This window comes from Lissotriton vulgaris, chromosome 5 (genome assembly GCF_964263255.1).
Source record: "Lissotriton vulgaris chromosome 5, aLisVul1.2, whole genome shotgun sequence".
In the NCBI taxonomy this organism is placed as follows: domain Eukaryota; kingdom Metazoa; phylum Chordata; class Amphibia; order Caudata; family Salamandridae; genus Lissotriton; species Lissotriton vulgaris.
Window position 1 is genome coordinate 184,134,476 of NC_141693.1, and position 14,036 is coordinate 184,148,511.

The 14,036-nt window shown below is 42.5% G+C and overlaps 1 protein-coding gene across 1 annotated transcript in view; it reads right to left on the bottom strand.

Moving 5' to 3' along the window:
• The window catches only part of CACNA1B (calcium voltage-gated channel subunit alpha1 B), a 1,091,759-nt gene that overhangs the window by 274,821 nt on the left and 802,902 nt on the right, over nt 1-14,036 (bottom strand). The window contains exons 20-21 of the mRNA XM_086921120.1: nt 5,056-5,868; nt 457-671 (exon numbers count right to left, since the gene is read on the bottom strand). Coding sequence (XP_086777246.1) covers nt 457-671; nt 5,056-5,868 — 1,028 coding nt within the window. The remainder of the gene's footprint in view (nt 1-456; nt 672-5,055; nt 5,869-14,036) is intronic.

The following is a 14,036-nucleotide window of genomic DNA, read 5'->3' on the forward strand; positions in this document are numbered from 1 at the left end:
CAACAGCTGAAATCTCAAGCACTGGATCAAAACAAAACCTAGATCCAATGATGAGAAACTATACCCACTAGTTAATTTATAACCAATATTATCAATCCAGGTCAACATTTTACCTCTACCCACCAGGATACCTCAAATCGTCAGATCAATTTGAGCACCTCAACATCTCTATTGGTTTGGCAATCTAATAACAGCTGTATCCACTGGTGAAATTAATCTCAACATTTGGATTCATTTCAGTATTTTAACACATGGATCCTTATGCTGATGTACATATTATCAGATTTGTCCACTGGGTTATGTAAACAGATGGACTCTCTGAGCTAGCTGCACAAAGGTCTATTGGTTGCTTTCACAGATGCAATAACATTAAAAGAGACATAGAATGCCTGTACATGATAGGTATGGTGTTCTCTCGCAAGAGAGAGACGTGAAGTTGCCCCAAAGATCACTCACTTGGTATAATAGTAGATTCTCCAGGAGGCGCTGTGACTGTGACTGGAATATGCACATTGCTTGGTTTCTCCATGGGAGGCTGTCCCATCCTCCGCACATTCTTCTGGTTGTCTGCATCTTCTGGCTGTTCCGGGACCTGGTGTAGGCCCCCAGAGCTGGGCATGGAGCCCACAGGCACATTCATGGCATCTGTCTCCCCATCACCGTGAGTCTCCCTGGAGAGCACGTACAAGAGCATAATATTTAGATATGTACTGAGTAATGTGGGATTAGATGTATCTTGGATGTGGGGGTCTCCTTGTAGAAAGTAAGTGATGACTAATGGGGAGAGTCACATCTGTTATGGGCCTCCCCACACCAGATTGTGCTACGAAGCCCTGTGGTCAAACTACAACAACGACTGTCCAATGGCAGGTGAACAACCTCAAAGCGACCTTTGGCATGGAGAATGTACCAAATACATACCATTGCCAGCAGCCTTCTACCACATGTGGTGCCAGTGAATTTCAGTGATGGGTCTTTTGAAGAATGCGTTAGGGTCCATAGCAAAAAACTTGAAATGGTCACTATATCTACTTTCATTGCTTCGCTTTTAGGAGCAAAGAAGCGTTTCATACCAACACCCATTAAATAGTGCACCCTGTGGTTTTCGTATTTACTGGGTGTGGCATTGCCTTTCCAAATACCAGGACACCTCAGTGAAGCCTAAAGATGGCAGAATACTGGAAAATGTTTTTGCTGTTGCCAAAAAAGGTAACACAAACTACAGGGTGCAGAAACCTTTATTGCTTTTGGTGATAAATAACCTTTTCCAAATATAGCCAAAACATTTGAAATACCTAGACAATGTATACAAAAAAAACCCAATTAACCATCTCTTTCCTGCTCACAGTATAACCATAAATCTACAAAGGGAATGTTGTAATATACCAGAATTGTTTTAATATGACACATACCCATGTGTGCACTTCGATTGTGGGTGTCATCAGTTCAGGCGGGGAATGCGCAAACGTGTAGTAGCTCACACACCCTTGGGATAAATTAACGCTTTTAGACAAATGCCAAGTTGGCCAACGTTTTTCAGTCTCCAGGCCTTTCCCCTAATGACAGAGAGCTGCATCTCTGCCTGTGCAAATATAGGTTCCTTCTTCCACAGAAAAACAAGGGCATGCCCACAACAGAAACTACGCAAATCAGCTATGCCATATCCCTATTACTAAAGATAAAAGAATTAATCGACATGTGTTGGGCATGACACTGAGAGATCATCTAAATGCAAGAAGTAAAATTCAGCAGATAGACGATTTCCACTTTTTTATTATTTACATGAATTTTGACATTTATGGTATAGTAGAAAGACAAGTATGATGTTTTACTGCACCAGTAACTTAGTAAATCCACATCAAGCAAAAGAAAAATCATCTATCAACAGGGAGAAGTTGGAAGCAACCATGCAGCTAGAAATGCACTAAACAGTGCAGTAACATTTTACCACCATATATGTCCCATTTTAACACACAAAGGAAAATGCTCCATCAAGGGGTAAAACACAGCAAAAATAGTATTTGTGTTGTCAAGTTTACCTCCAGATTTGGACCCCAAATCTAAATTACCCTCTACTATACTACAACGCCCTGCTACCACAAATATTCATATAAGCAGTGAGACTAAAATTCTTAGTTTTCGGAGGCTAAGCATCTGAGCACAGTCACTTTCACAGTGGTGCTTGAGGCAAGGAATGTGGTGCAAGTTTAGAATGTGGGCTGCAGCCACTTCTCATCTAGGCTGCTGGAGGCCCACAGTTCACATCTGTATAGCATCAGATATCAAAAGAAGAGTTATTGCCTCTGAAGCAACTTTGCATGTGGCCAGTACCCAACCGCGAAAGCCTTAGAAACTGCACTCATTCTTTAAATTTAAGTGATAAAACCTTCTCTACAGCAGACCTAGTAGACATGTACTTTACCTACACTTCTTAATTATACACTTCTATGACAAAAGATCGTAATCAAAAATATTTGGATACACAAATATTGTGGAAAAATATTGTGGTACTGAATATCGAGTATACATACTTTGAATGTAAACTACAAAAATATTTTCTATACGAAATATTTTGGTACTAAATACCGAGATTATATGTAAGTATATATATTTGAAAGTATAACTTTTAAGAAATATATATATGTGTGCTCCCACCCCTTCCTGAAAAAAAAGTTGTATATTAAAATCTAAAAATAATAAAATACATTGTTTGAAAAATATAACAGGTAAAATAAATGTAAGTAAAACAAATGTGATAAATAATTTACACTTAAATAACATTACTTTTTACAAACATTAAAACAAATAATAACTATAGCCATTTATAAACACAAACTATATAAAATATACTTTATAATCAAAAACGGAAAACAAATGAAATCGTACAATATAATCACTAATTAAAATTACATATTAACAATACATTATTAAAATTAATGTTAATAAAACAGTTACTAAATAGAATCAAATAATAAATTACAACACAATTACAATGAATAACAGCACAAAAATACAATTAAAAATAACAAAAAAATATCAAAAGAAAATTAGCAGCATAAAAAAATAATAATAAAAAATGTAAAACAATAAAAATAGATACATCTCCAACAAAAATGGAGATTGTTTTAAATGCTACATCCAAAGTAATACGTGGAATAAATACAAAATAAATATCAACCGTTACATTAAACTAAAAACAAAAATAATATGCAAAATTCACCAAAAGGCAGAAAAAATCCTATTTATAAAAACAAATGCACCACTCTCCTTTCAACCTAAAAAAACTGTAGGATAACTATTGCACTTTAGAAGGATAACGTTTACTATTCTGAATCCAACCTAAGCTACAAAGGGGACAGTGTTGGAGTTTGGAGGTATCAGATTTACTACTCCCACTTCAACCGGATCAGCAGTAGGGAAAGCGTTGGACTTTGGGATGCCAGAATTACTATTTTCACCTCAACCTAAGGTATAGAAGAGATAACTTTGGATTTTGGAGGGCTCAGATTTACTATTCCCACTTTAACATAATCAACTGTAGGGAACGTATTGTACTTTGGAGAGGACAGATTTATTATTCCCACTCAAACTTAAATAACAATATGGAAAGTGTTGACTTTGGAGGGATCAGATTTATTATTCCCACTTCATCATTAGCAATTGTAGGGAAAGGGCTAGACAATAGAACGGTCAGATTTAGTATTCCAATTCCAACACCAGCAAAAGTAGGGAAGGTGTTGGATTTTGAAGTAGTCACATTTACTATTCTCACTCAGCCTGAGCAACAGCATGGAATCGCTGGACTTTCAAGCAGTTGGATTTACTATTCCCTCTCTAATCCAAGGACCAGTAAGTAGGTAAGCGCTGGACTTTGCAAGGGTCAGATTTACGATTCCCACCCCAACCTAAGAAACAGTAGGAAAATTGGTGGACTTTTTAAGTGACAGATTTACTATTCTCACTCCAAATAAAAAAACACTAGGTAAAGTGTTAAAAAACATATCATAATTATTATACAATACATACAAAAAATAACTATTAATAATGATTATATATTTTTTAAAGAATCATTAACGGTTATTTTTTTTATTTTAACAAAACAAATCTATAATTAAAACTCCTCTACTAAATTCTTCTCAACCAATTCTCCTACAATCCACAAAAAATGGGAAATGATACTAAAAAATATCAAATAAATCTCAGCAACATAAGTTCCAAAAAAGTAACTCTTAAAAAAATAGCACATCAAAAAAAGGACATACATTCATTTAATTCATTACATACTTTACATAATTAATAACACAACTAATCAACTAAAACGAAATTAACAATTTTAGAAAGCATTATCTAATCACTTGATTAAAAATTCATAATATAATTAACCAATTGAAAAATATTTATTATTTAGATATTATGAAATAAATGATGCTGTAATTAAATAATTAACACAATTAATAATCAATTTCACCAATTACAATTTTCAAACTGCAAAACATTCATAACAAATGTAAATATATATTAAAATTTCTTCCCACTCTCCTCCCCTATAGACTCCATACCCGCCAATAGTTGAAAAAATAAAATAAGCTCAAAAACAAATCATTAGAACTATTACCAAACAGGAAAACACCAACTAAAAAATACAAACAATGACATTTAATATATTAATAGCATAAAACACACAAAAATGACTAAATATTACAACACCAATAATAACTATCTTTAAAAATATTAAAGACTTCAAAAAAAGATATTCTTACCTGCAATCTTCTGTACAATGATAGACTTGTCACCATGATATTTTACACTGTTGCCAATCATCATAACAGGATTTTAAAATGATTCATTAATATCCAGCACAATACAAATGCATTACAAAGTAGCAGGGACCCAGTAGCTCAAATTTTCACTCCCACAACACAATGTGAGGATCTAACTGATAAGGCTACATAGGGAGTGGGGTGTTTGTGATGTGCCTCTATTCAACTTTTTATTGTACTAAGCAAAATAATCTAAAGGCAGATGCTCTGAGCTCCTCCCTTTTCTGTGACTCACCTTGGCCGATGGTTCCGCTGCTCTTTATCCCCAGCATCACCTTCCTCACAGTTTTCCTTCTTCTCCTCTGTGTCATAGGTGGATTGCGCTTTGTGTCTCATCTTGTGCCGCCGGTGGGGCTCCTCTCCATTTTCACCTCTTGAGCAAGGGTCACCATCCCGGTTTCCGGACCTGGAACCTCCCCGGTGCCTTGATCGCCGCTCACCTTTAGTCCCATTGGCTGTGCCATTGCCATCCTTGGGAGTTCTCTCAGCAGAATGACGGTGGGTCCGGTGCCGCCGGTGTTCCTTCTCACCTCCTTCCTCCACTGATCCTTGGCGGTGATGCCTTTTTCCCTGCTCCTGACTGCGGTTTCGCTCACTTTTCCCTTCCTTGCTGCTTCCCTCACCCTCTTTGCTGCGGCTCCTGTGCTGCCGTACCCCTTCTTCTTTGCTGTTATTGGCAGAGTCACCATTTTCATTGCCACCTTCGCTCTTCTCTTGCTCCCCACCTTTGTCTCGGTGTCGATGATGCTTTCTTGGTGCCTCTGTGCTATCGGTTGATGACACCTTCCCTTGTTCAGCTTCCGGGGCATCAGTGGGTCCAGCTTTACTACCATTGTTCGTGCCATCCCCCCTTGGCTCCACCACCAGAGGTCGATCCAAATGAGTCTTCATGTCGGGGCGGATATGGAGCGTGGTAGCATAGCGCACACGATCTTCTGGGTCCAGCTCGTTGTACAAAGCTTCACAACTGGCCCGGAAGTTGTGCATTCGAATTTGACTTGTCCTCTGCTCCCAAACAGACTTGGACTTCAAGGAATTCTGTTGTTTGCTGCAAAAAGAGATTGGACAAAGAGAATAAGAATTATTTCAACAGCATAAGTACCTCACGCTGGAATTAACTAACGTTTGTTTTGGATTATGGCATGAGCCAAAGAACACACAGGTAGATGAAGATGATCTGCAAAGTTAAGAACACACAAGCAGCAGGAAGAAACAAAGGTTTTGTGAATATATTTCTACTCCCTTTTCTTGAACAAATAGCAAGGACATTTTCAAAAGTGGTCATTTTGAGTTGTCAGTGACTAGAAAAGGTCTAACCAAGCGATGACCAGAAAATCCAATGAGAATTCTTTAGAGAAATTAAATTCTCCCATTACTCAAAAGCTAAACTAGAGTGAGGTAATGGATGTTAGCTTGTAATATGAAGCACACACCAGGGAAGGAAAGCAATGCAAGACTACAGTAACACTGTTGGGAATTGCAAAAAGTAAAGTTTTTGCGTTGCAGCATTCAGGTAATAGATTTCTAGGTCAGTGTTGGATCTGCATTTGATTGAAGCATTGTATAGCTTGTGTTAGAGCTCATTGGTAGTGTTGAGGATGTTAATGCTGTTCAGCTGGACTCGGTGAGGGTTGGGAGTAACGTAGAAAGTCAGTGTGGGGTGTTGTGGGTGAAACTGAATATCTACAAGAATGAATGTAGGTAATGTTTTTTTCAGCTTAAGGTGGTTACATTTTGAAGTAGAAGTGTTAGAAGAGTCATGGATCTGTCTAGCATAAATGGGATACTATAAACTCAGATTGCAAAGTTAGGGTTGTTGTCTTGCAGTGTCAAGGTTGTGTCATTGCTACAGGTAGCATGGGTAATCTTCAGTGTTTTAAGGTTACAATGCTGTGGTTGTCTAGACTTTGTGTTGACAGAGTGGGGAATCTTCAGATACCATTAATTGAATTACCATGGGTCAGAGCAACATCATTAACACAAAATCGCTTTAGCTCGCTATGATGTCCTAAGGCTGCAGAGCCAGAATTCCTTTGGATAATGATGGGAGATCAGAGGAAGTGTTGCGCAGAAGTGACAGGGGGAGTTTAACATATGTAAGTTGATAATGTTAGTATTTTGTTGAACTGACATGGTCATTGTGAGTTACTTTGACTACAGGCTTTATAGATAGAGGAGTTATGGTTTGGTATTGGCTAGTCAATTGAACAAGCACGGACAGGTAGAAGCCTTTACTTGGGTTTTATATTATTTTTCATGCTGACCTAAAATGCCACTGCAAAGGTTTTATTGTTTATGTGAGAATGGAAGAGCTGGTTTTGCAGTTCTTTTGAGGTGGTATGGTGGTGAGTGGCAAAGGTCTGTAATGGCAGTATTCTGACTAACATGAACTATATGCAGGAGGGTTGGGGTGTAAAACAACGTAGATCAACGTTTTGTACGTTGTCAGGGCTTGATGTGACAAAGTTGCCATGTTTTGGTGTCACATCTTAGGAAATATTCACTTGAGGCGATATTTATTTTATTTATTTATTTTCAAAGTTTTATATAGCGCGAACAAGATCTTTGCAGATATCAGAGCGCTTTACAGAAAATAAGGGCTAGGGGAAACAAGAGGGTGATTAAACAAGCTATTGGGTACAATATAGTAGTCGGTAGTAAGTGAATAGCAAAATAGGATAGCAATCATATAAAAACATAATACAAAAAGACAATCAGATAACCAATAATACAAGGAGCCTTGGCTTTATGAAGCAGGTCTGGGGTAATCTTGCCTTGTGATGTTAGATGTGTTGCAGTCTTCACAATGTGCAAGTGGAGTGACAGATTTGAGCAAAAGACTAGATTTGTGTTAGATAGGTATTCAATAAGGGGCTTACTGACATTGCATATTTGTATTGTGTTGTCACGCGTTGGCACAATGGAGCTTGGGCATAACATTGCTGGTTATTCTTTTTTTAATTGCAGTGCTTCACCATGAGGGGCCTATAACTTAATCCATCTCCTAGGAGGGCTAATGTACCCGCTACTGATCTTCAATTATTGCCTAAATGATATGTCCATACACATACCCACTAGTGTAAACTCCCTAACTTCCACCCTGCTGTAGCTACTAAAAATCTAATATTACTACAGTAAATCTAATGGTCACAGTCAAGACAATGGCAGCACATGATGTACATGGGTTTAAAACACTTTGGACCGGAATGGTAAAAAATTTGGTTTTCCACAAGTGTTTAGTGGACACCGCTAGGTAGGAGCTACAGCTATATTATGAAAGGTGAGGTCTCCTGCTGGTTGGAAAAACACATGCAGCAGTGACCGCAATTATTACATACAAATCGGGTAAATCCCTCATTACAAAGCTAGCAACATGAGGGCACACACTGCCCACATGTTCATCAGCTTTTTGGCTCTCTTAATCTAGGTCATACATGCAGGGGAAAAGGCGGGCCTCTCCGAAATAGGCAGGGATCTGTAGACCCCTTGTACCATCATAACATAGGTCACAGAGGACTCTTACAACTGGGGGTGAGTTCACAAAGCCCTCCATCTTCACGGTCGGGACATTTTCACCTGCCCCTCTGATAGCTCACTTTGAAGAAATGCATTGCAGGTCAAAAATCAGTCTGTTACGCATTTTCACCATAGCAAAAGTGGATTTCTCTGTATGATACCTTACTGCCTGTTGAGAAGATTTGCTGCCACCTTAAAGGGTCAAAATCTTTACACACTCTGGCCAATCTAGTTTGAAATCCTGGTTTCTTGGGTACCAGTCATGTACTCAAATTACAATACTCCATCCAACTTTAAAAGGAATTTCATAAAGACAACCATAACATAAAAGACCAGTTACTGGGCTTATACTAAATTCACTCTTTGTTTATTGAAAGAAAATTGATGGGTCTCGCATGCTCTTTCAGCTAAATTAGGTATGTGAGCAATGAGCAATGCCTTGTTCGAGGCTGATTGCTGGGGTATGAGGCAAGGATGCTGCTCCGCAGGGAACTCTGAAAGAGCTATGCTGGCGTCCATCTCTGAGCACGTGCCTCAGTGGGGGCCAGTGACTGCACAATACTTTACATATTAATAAGGACTATTTTTGTAAAAGTTCATCGCCTTAAAAGGACACGCAAATTAGCCCCTTGCCAAGTTTCCAGGGCAATCACTGCCTGACCAGCACCCATCAGATGAGAGAAGCGAGCAGCACAGGCACTGGTGTGATGAGGGTGAACATTTGTTGATATTTGGGGGAGGTTTTGGAGGGGTGGAAGGTATAATCATGGGCTTGTAATTGTTATACAGAAGAAGATGCAATTTTTTGGAGAACATACCAGATCTTAGATGCTTCAGGCTTATCTCTTAGTCCCCCAATATTTATTAACTACAGTTGAATCCCATAAAGACCAAATGTCATATGCTTGAACACCGGTCTAAAAGTGTAAATCTGTAGGTGATATACTATGGTCATATCAATAGCTTTTTTATCCTTCAGCAACAGCACCACACTCCATGAGGCAGAATCTGGTTATGTAGTCGCAATGATCCTTATGTTTCAAAGCAGTTCTCCATAGACAGAGAATGGAGAAAATCCTCTGATACATCAGAACCAATGTCCTGGGACTTCAGACATCCTCAACTATGAAAAACCTCTCTAGAAGCGGAATCCACCATCAGTTCAGAAAAAAAACATTGTTTGCAGGAACTTTTTTCTGAAATGTACTTCTTGAGAAGAATGGAAACAGAAGTTTTCCATTTACCCATTGGTGCATCATTGGAAGGGGCCGTGCAAGCTTTTATCACGTACACAATGTGCCTATCATCAGCAGTAGCGCACACACTCTTTCATGAGTGTGCGCACACGCAACACACACACATCAGTACCTAGTGGGCTAGCACCCTTCACATACACAACTCCTACAGCACTACCGTAGAAAGTAGCACTTAATCACAGGGAAGAGGCACGGCACTGCAAAAGAATTGCAACTTCCCTCACACAACAAAGAAGAGAAACAGCACCCTTAGTGCAAGCTTCCTTTTCACACACAATTACAGTTCTGGCAGCATAAAAGTCCACACTCTCTTCTGCCCTATAATGCCTCAGTTCTTCCACAGAGTGCGAGGGGATGAGCCATAGTCCATTTTTCCACTTTCCTGTTCCTCTTTGGATATTGCCAACATGAACACCAAATAGTGGCAACTGTGTTTGTGACTGTTGGACTTGGCCCTTTTGGTAGGTTCACCCCTAAAATTTTTGCCTGTTCTGAGACCTGATATTAGTCGTTTTTGGCCTCTGTGCACTTTAGCACTGTGGCCCAGTGTAAAGTGCAGGCGCGCTCTGAGTGCGTGTGGTGAGACTGGACTGCCCTCCCATAGGAATGCTCGGATGATATGCGAGTTCTTGGTAATTCCTGGTATGAGAGGAGTGCAGGGGCGAGTTTAGTATGTATGAACTTGGAGGATAAATGCTGCACAATGGTGTGCACAGATTTATGGTGACTGGTGGAGAAATGCCACTTTTAGAAGTTGGCATTTTTGTGTGTTGTGTGTCTGCCTGCCTGATGTGAATTGCATGTCAAGCTTGTGATTTACAGAAGCTGAAAGGTGTGGGTGGCTCCAGGAGCCAGGGGGAGTAGTGGTGGATAAAGAGATCTGCATGCAGATGGGAGGGAGGAGTTGCACCTGGGACCTGAATAGGACTGTACCTTCCCTCCACAATGCTGGTGCAGCCCCCTGTGGTGCATCTGATCCCTAAGCCCCCACCTGACAAAGGAGAGAGGAGCTGAGCAAAACAAATTGCTCCAAAACTCCCCCAAACTAGTTGCATCTGGTTTCTTCAGCCCTGTGCTTGCAGACAAAGGGAAAAGGGTGTATAAATGAAGGGGCTGTGACCCCATGAATCTGTTCTCTGTTGTGCTCTGTTGTGCTGTCCCTGACTTGGGGGGGCGGGGGGTGGCTGCTGCTGCTGGGCTCCAGGAGAAACCGCCACTAGGGACTGCCTTCCTGCTGGAGGACCCTGTGAGCTGGCCTGCCTGGGCCCAGCCGTTGCCCCCTTACTCCTGAAGGGCTTTCCCTGGATTGTGGACGTTTGCTTTTATTTCTTAAAAAGCGCTTTGCTTTATTTTTCATAGCGCTGTGCTTCGCGAGCAGTTTTAACAAATCCCCCGATGTTTGGAGGATTCCCCCATGCTCTGAGGGGGAGCGGGAACCTACACTGCATTTTTCCACTCCGAGCGGGTGCCCACCCCGCAGTGTGCACTTCACGGGAGGCCACTCCACATTTCTAAATTTGCCAGGTGCTTGAAAACCGAGCGGGAGCCCACCCCGCATGGGTGTGCTTCGCTGGTGCCCACCCCGCATATTTGCTGCCTTCACGCTTCTATGTTTATTTACAACGGGAGCCTATCCTTTATTGCCTCCACATTAAAGAAATCACCGCCGCTGCACCGAGCCGCAGAGAAGGAGAACGCTGCAAGGAAGTCAGGCCAGCACCGCCTGACTGTGGGTGGAGCCTGCCGCGTGCAGCCAGAAGTGGCGTGATGTCCAGCAGGGCTCCTGTGCTCTTGGAGAGCCCCGCGTGTGCCTACAAGGAGAGCCTGAGTCCGGCGGGAGCCCACCCCGCCTACGTGTTGCCATGCCCTTGCCCAGGGTGAAGTAAGGAGAGCCCCGCACCTGCAAAGAAGGAGGCGTCCCCAGAGCTTAGGAGAAGCGGGCCGACCAAGGCACACTGCCGGTGCCCTCCCGCTGCCTCAGCGTAGTTGCCAGAGAAGCCCCAGTGAAGGGGGGGCTGCACAACGCCGTGCGGATGCCAGAGGCGGCACCAGAGGAAGACCGGAGCCCTGGAGCAGCACGAGGAGACTGCCGGTGAGTGGGGCCCAGTGTTTTACTTTTGGGTTGGGGTGTGTCGGGGCACATTGTCGATGCCCGCCCCCCCCCTGCGGTTGCCCTAAGGACACCAGGGGTGCCCACGCATTCTTCTCCAGCTGCCCCGTTTGACTGCAACGTGGGTGTATTTGGTAAAGAGCCCAGTGGGGCTCACAAGGCACAGTGGTGCCAAGGCTAATTTTTCTCCAGCTGCCCCGTTTGGCAGTGGGTAGCTGCAACGTGTGCGCAATTTGTTGGGACGAGTCCCAGCAGGGGACTAAGGGCACAGGAATGCCAGTGCCCACATTTTTGCCTGCACAGCTGCCTAGCAAGTAGTGGGCAGCTGCCACGTTTAGGCCAGTTTTGCGCACTTTACTTTGCTGCTTGTGCAGCCAGCCCTGACTCTGCGGGACATAGGGCACTTGAGCCCCTGTGAGAGGCCAATTGGCTTGGGGCCAGTTCCCGCTTGGGGCACCCTTTTTTTATGCCAATTTATTTCCTAAGGTTTATGCTGGATATTGCACACTGTATTTATGCTTGTGAGGCCTATTGCGCAATGCGTTCTCCTAATCTGTTTTAGGCCTCCTGATTCTTACATAATGTGCGTTTTGAGGTTGGTGCATAATGGGTGATCCTAATATGTTTTATGCCTATTAGGGTAACGCTGAGGTCATTATTGTGCCAGTAGTTACTGGTTGTGTTCTACATTTATGATAACTCTTACTTTTACTATTTCTACTAAGTGATGATTCTGACAGTGGTCCATGTGGTCCTGTCATGTGTATATAATCCCCTGTAAATATCGTCCAGTGCCAGTTGGCGCAGTGTACATTGTGTGATTACTACTCTAATGTGTTTCTTATAATACAAAGGCTATTTTTATATATAACCTTGTGTGGAGTTCCTTTTGTGGTGCGCCTAGTGTGTTTCTGCTGTGTGTGTGTGTGCGCAAACGCTTTACACATTGCCTCCGGGATAAGCCTAACTGCTCGTGCCAAGCTACCAAGGGGGTGAGCAGGTGTTATCTTGGTGTGTAACTCCCTTGCCCTGACTAGAGTGGTGGTCTCTGCCTGGCTTTGGCGCAAGCCTTAGCCAACCAGAGATCCCATTTCTAACAGTGACTTCTTTTTGAAGACACCCAGGGCTCTCTGTGATCTGGACAGGAGTAACCAACTAAGGGGACGATTCAGATGCCGTTAGGAAACTGTCCCGAACGAAACGGTTCCGGACTCGTTTCCTACTGAATCGTGTCCTGCTAGTCCAGATGACCAATTACGATGCTTCCCAACATCGTTTGGTCGTACTCGCATTGATTCCAATGGGAGCCTGTGTTCTGATCGAGAACACAGGCTCCTATTGTAAAAAGGGTGGTTGGGGAAAACCTTACACCCTGTGGCGTGCACCCCATGGTGCTGGCCACCTTATGCATGGTTGGGTAGAGGGGTCCCTTGGGCACCCCCACGGGCCACATTCGCCCCCCCCCCCCCTGTGAAGGGGGACCTACAAAGGGCTCCCAAAGCCCGATTCCGAAAGCCATTTCTTCTCGGTCAAACCGAGTCAGAATGGCTGTCTGAATTGGTCGTGGTCATCTCTCATCCGGAAACCATGCCCATTGAGCTGAACGATTCGGTTCCAAAAGACTCAGACAGACCCAAAGCCTGTTGGAACTGATTCGGACTACTCATACAGTTTCTGGACATTGTAATCCGTCGTTGGGAAAACTGTACGATTCAGTAGAAAACAAGGTTCCGAATCGGATTCTGCCATACCGAATCCCATCCAGAGCCTGTCCTAACGACATCGTAACTGGGCCCTAAGTCTATGCAGGCTACTGAACAAGACACTCATGGCTTACAAATTCCAAATGCAGCCAATCTGGACAACAAATGGCCAGGATAGTTATACATGAAAAGGCTCTGTATAGCCCTGTTTTAAAAAACAAGTCTTTTGGTTCACATGAAGATCCTTTTATGTCTCCATCACCAATCCCTGGGCTGGTACCTTATAATCTACCCAAGGCTGTACGTAAAATCTTTACAGGGATCATTTTTAGTGGATGAGGGGAAAGTTGTCAGTCTCTATTGAAACATGTTTAGGAGTCTCCTCATGCTTTGGGTTTTTAGTGAGTCAGGCCACTACAAGCAGGTCTTTGGCCATCAGAGATCTCCCCCCCCCACCAGTTCAATGTGGCCGGGTCTTTCAAATATGCCCTTCTGGATGGACACACCATAGAGGTAGAAAACTAAGCTCTATTTTGTCACAGAGTCCACAAACACCTTGTCCATTTTGGTAATGAACAAAAAGTGAAGTCTTCTCCGCCTCGCCTCTGTCAAGATATTTCAAAACTGGCTG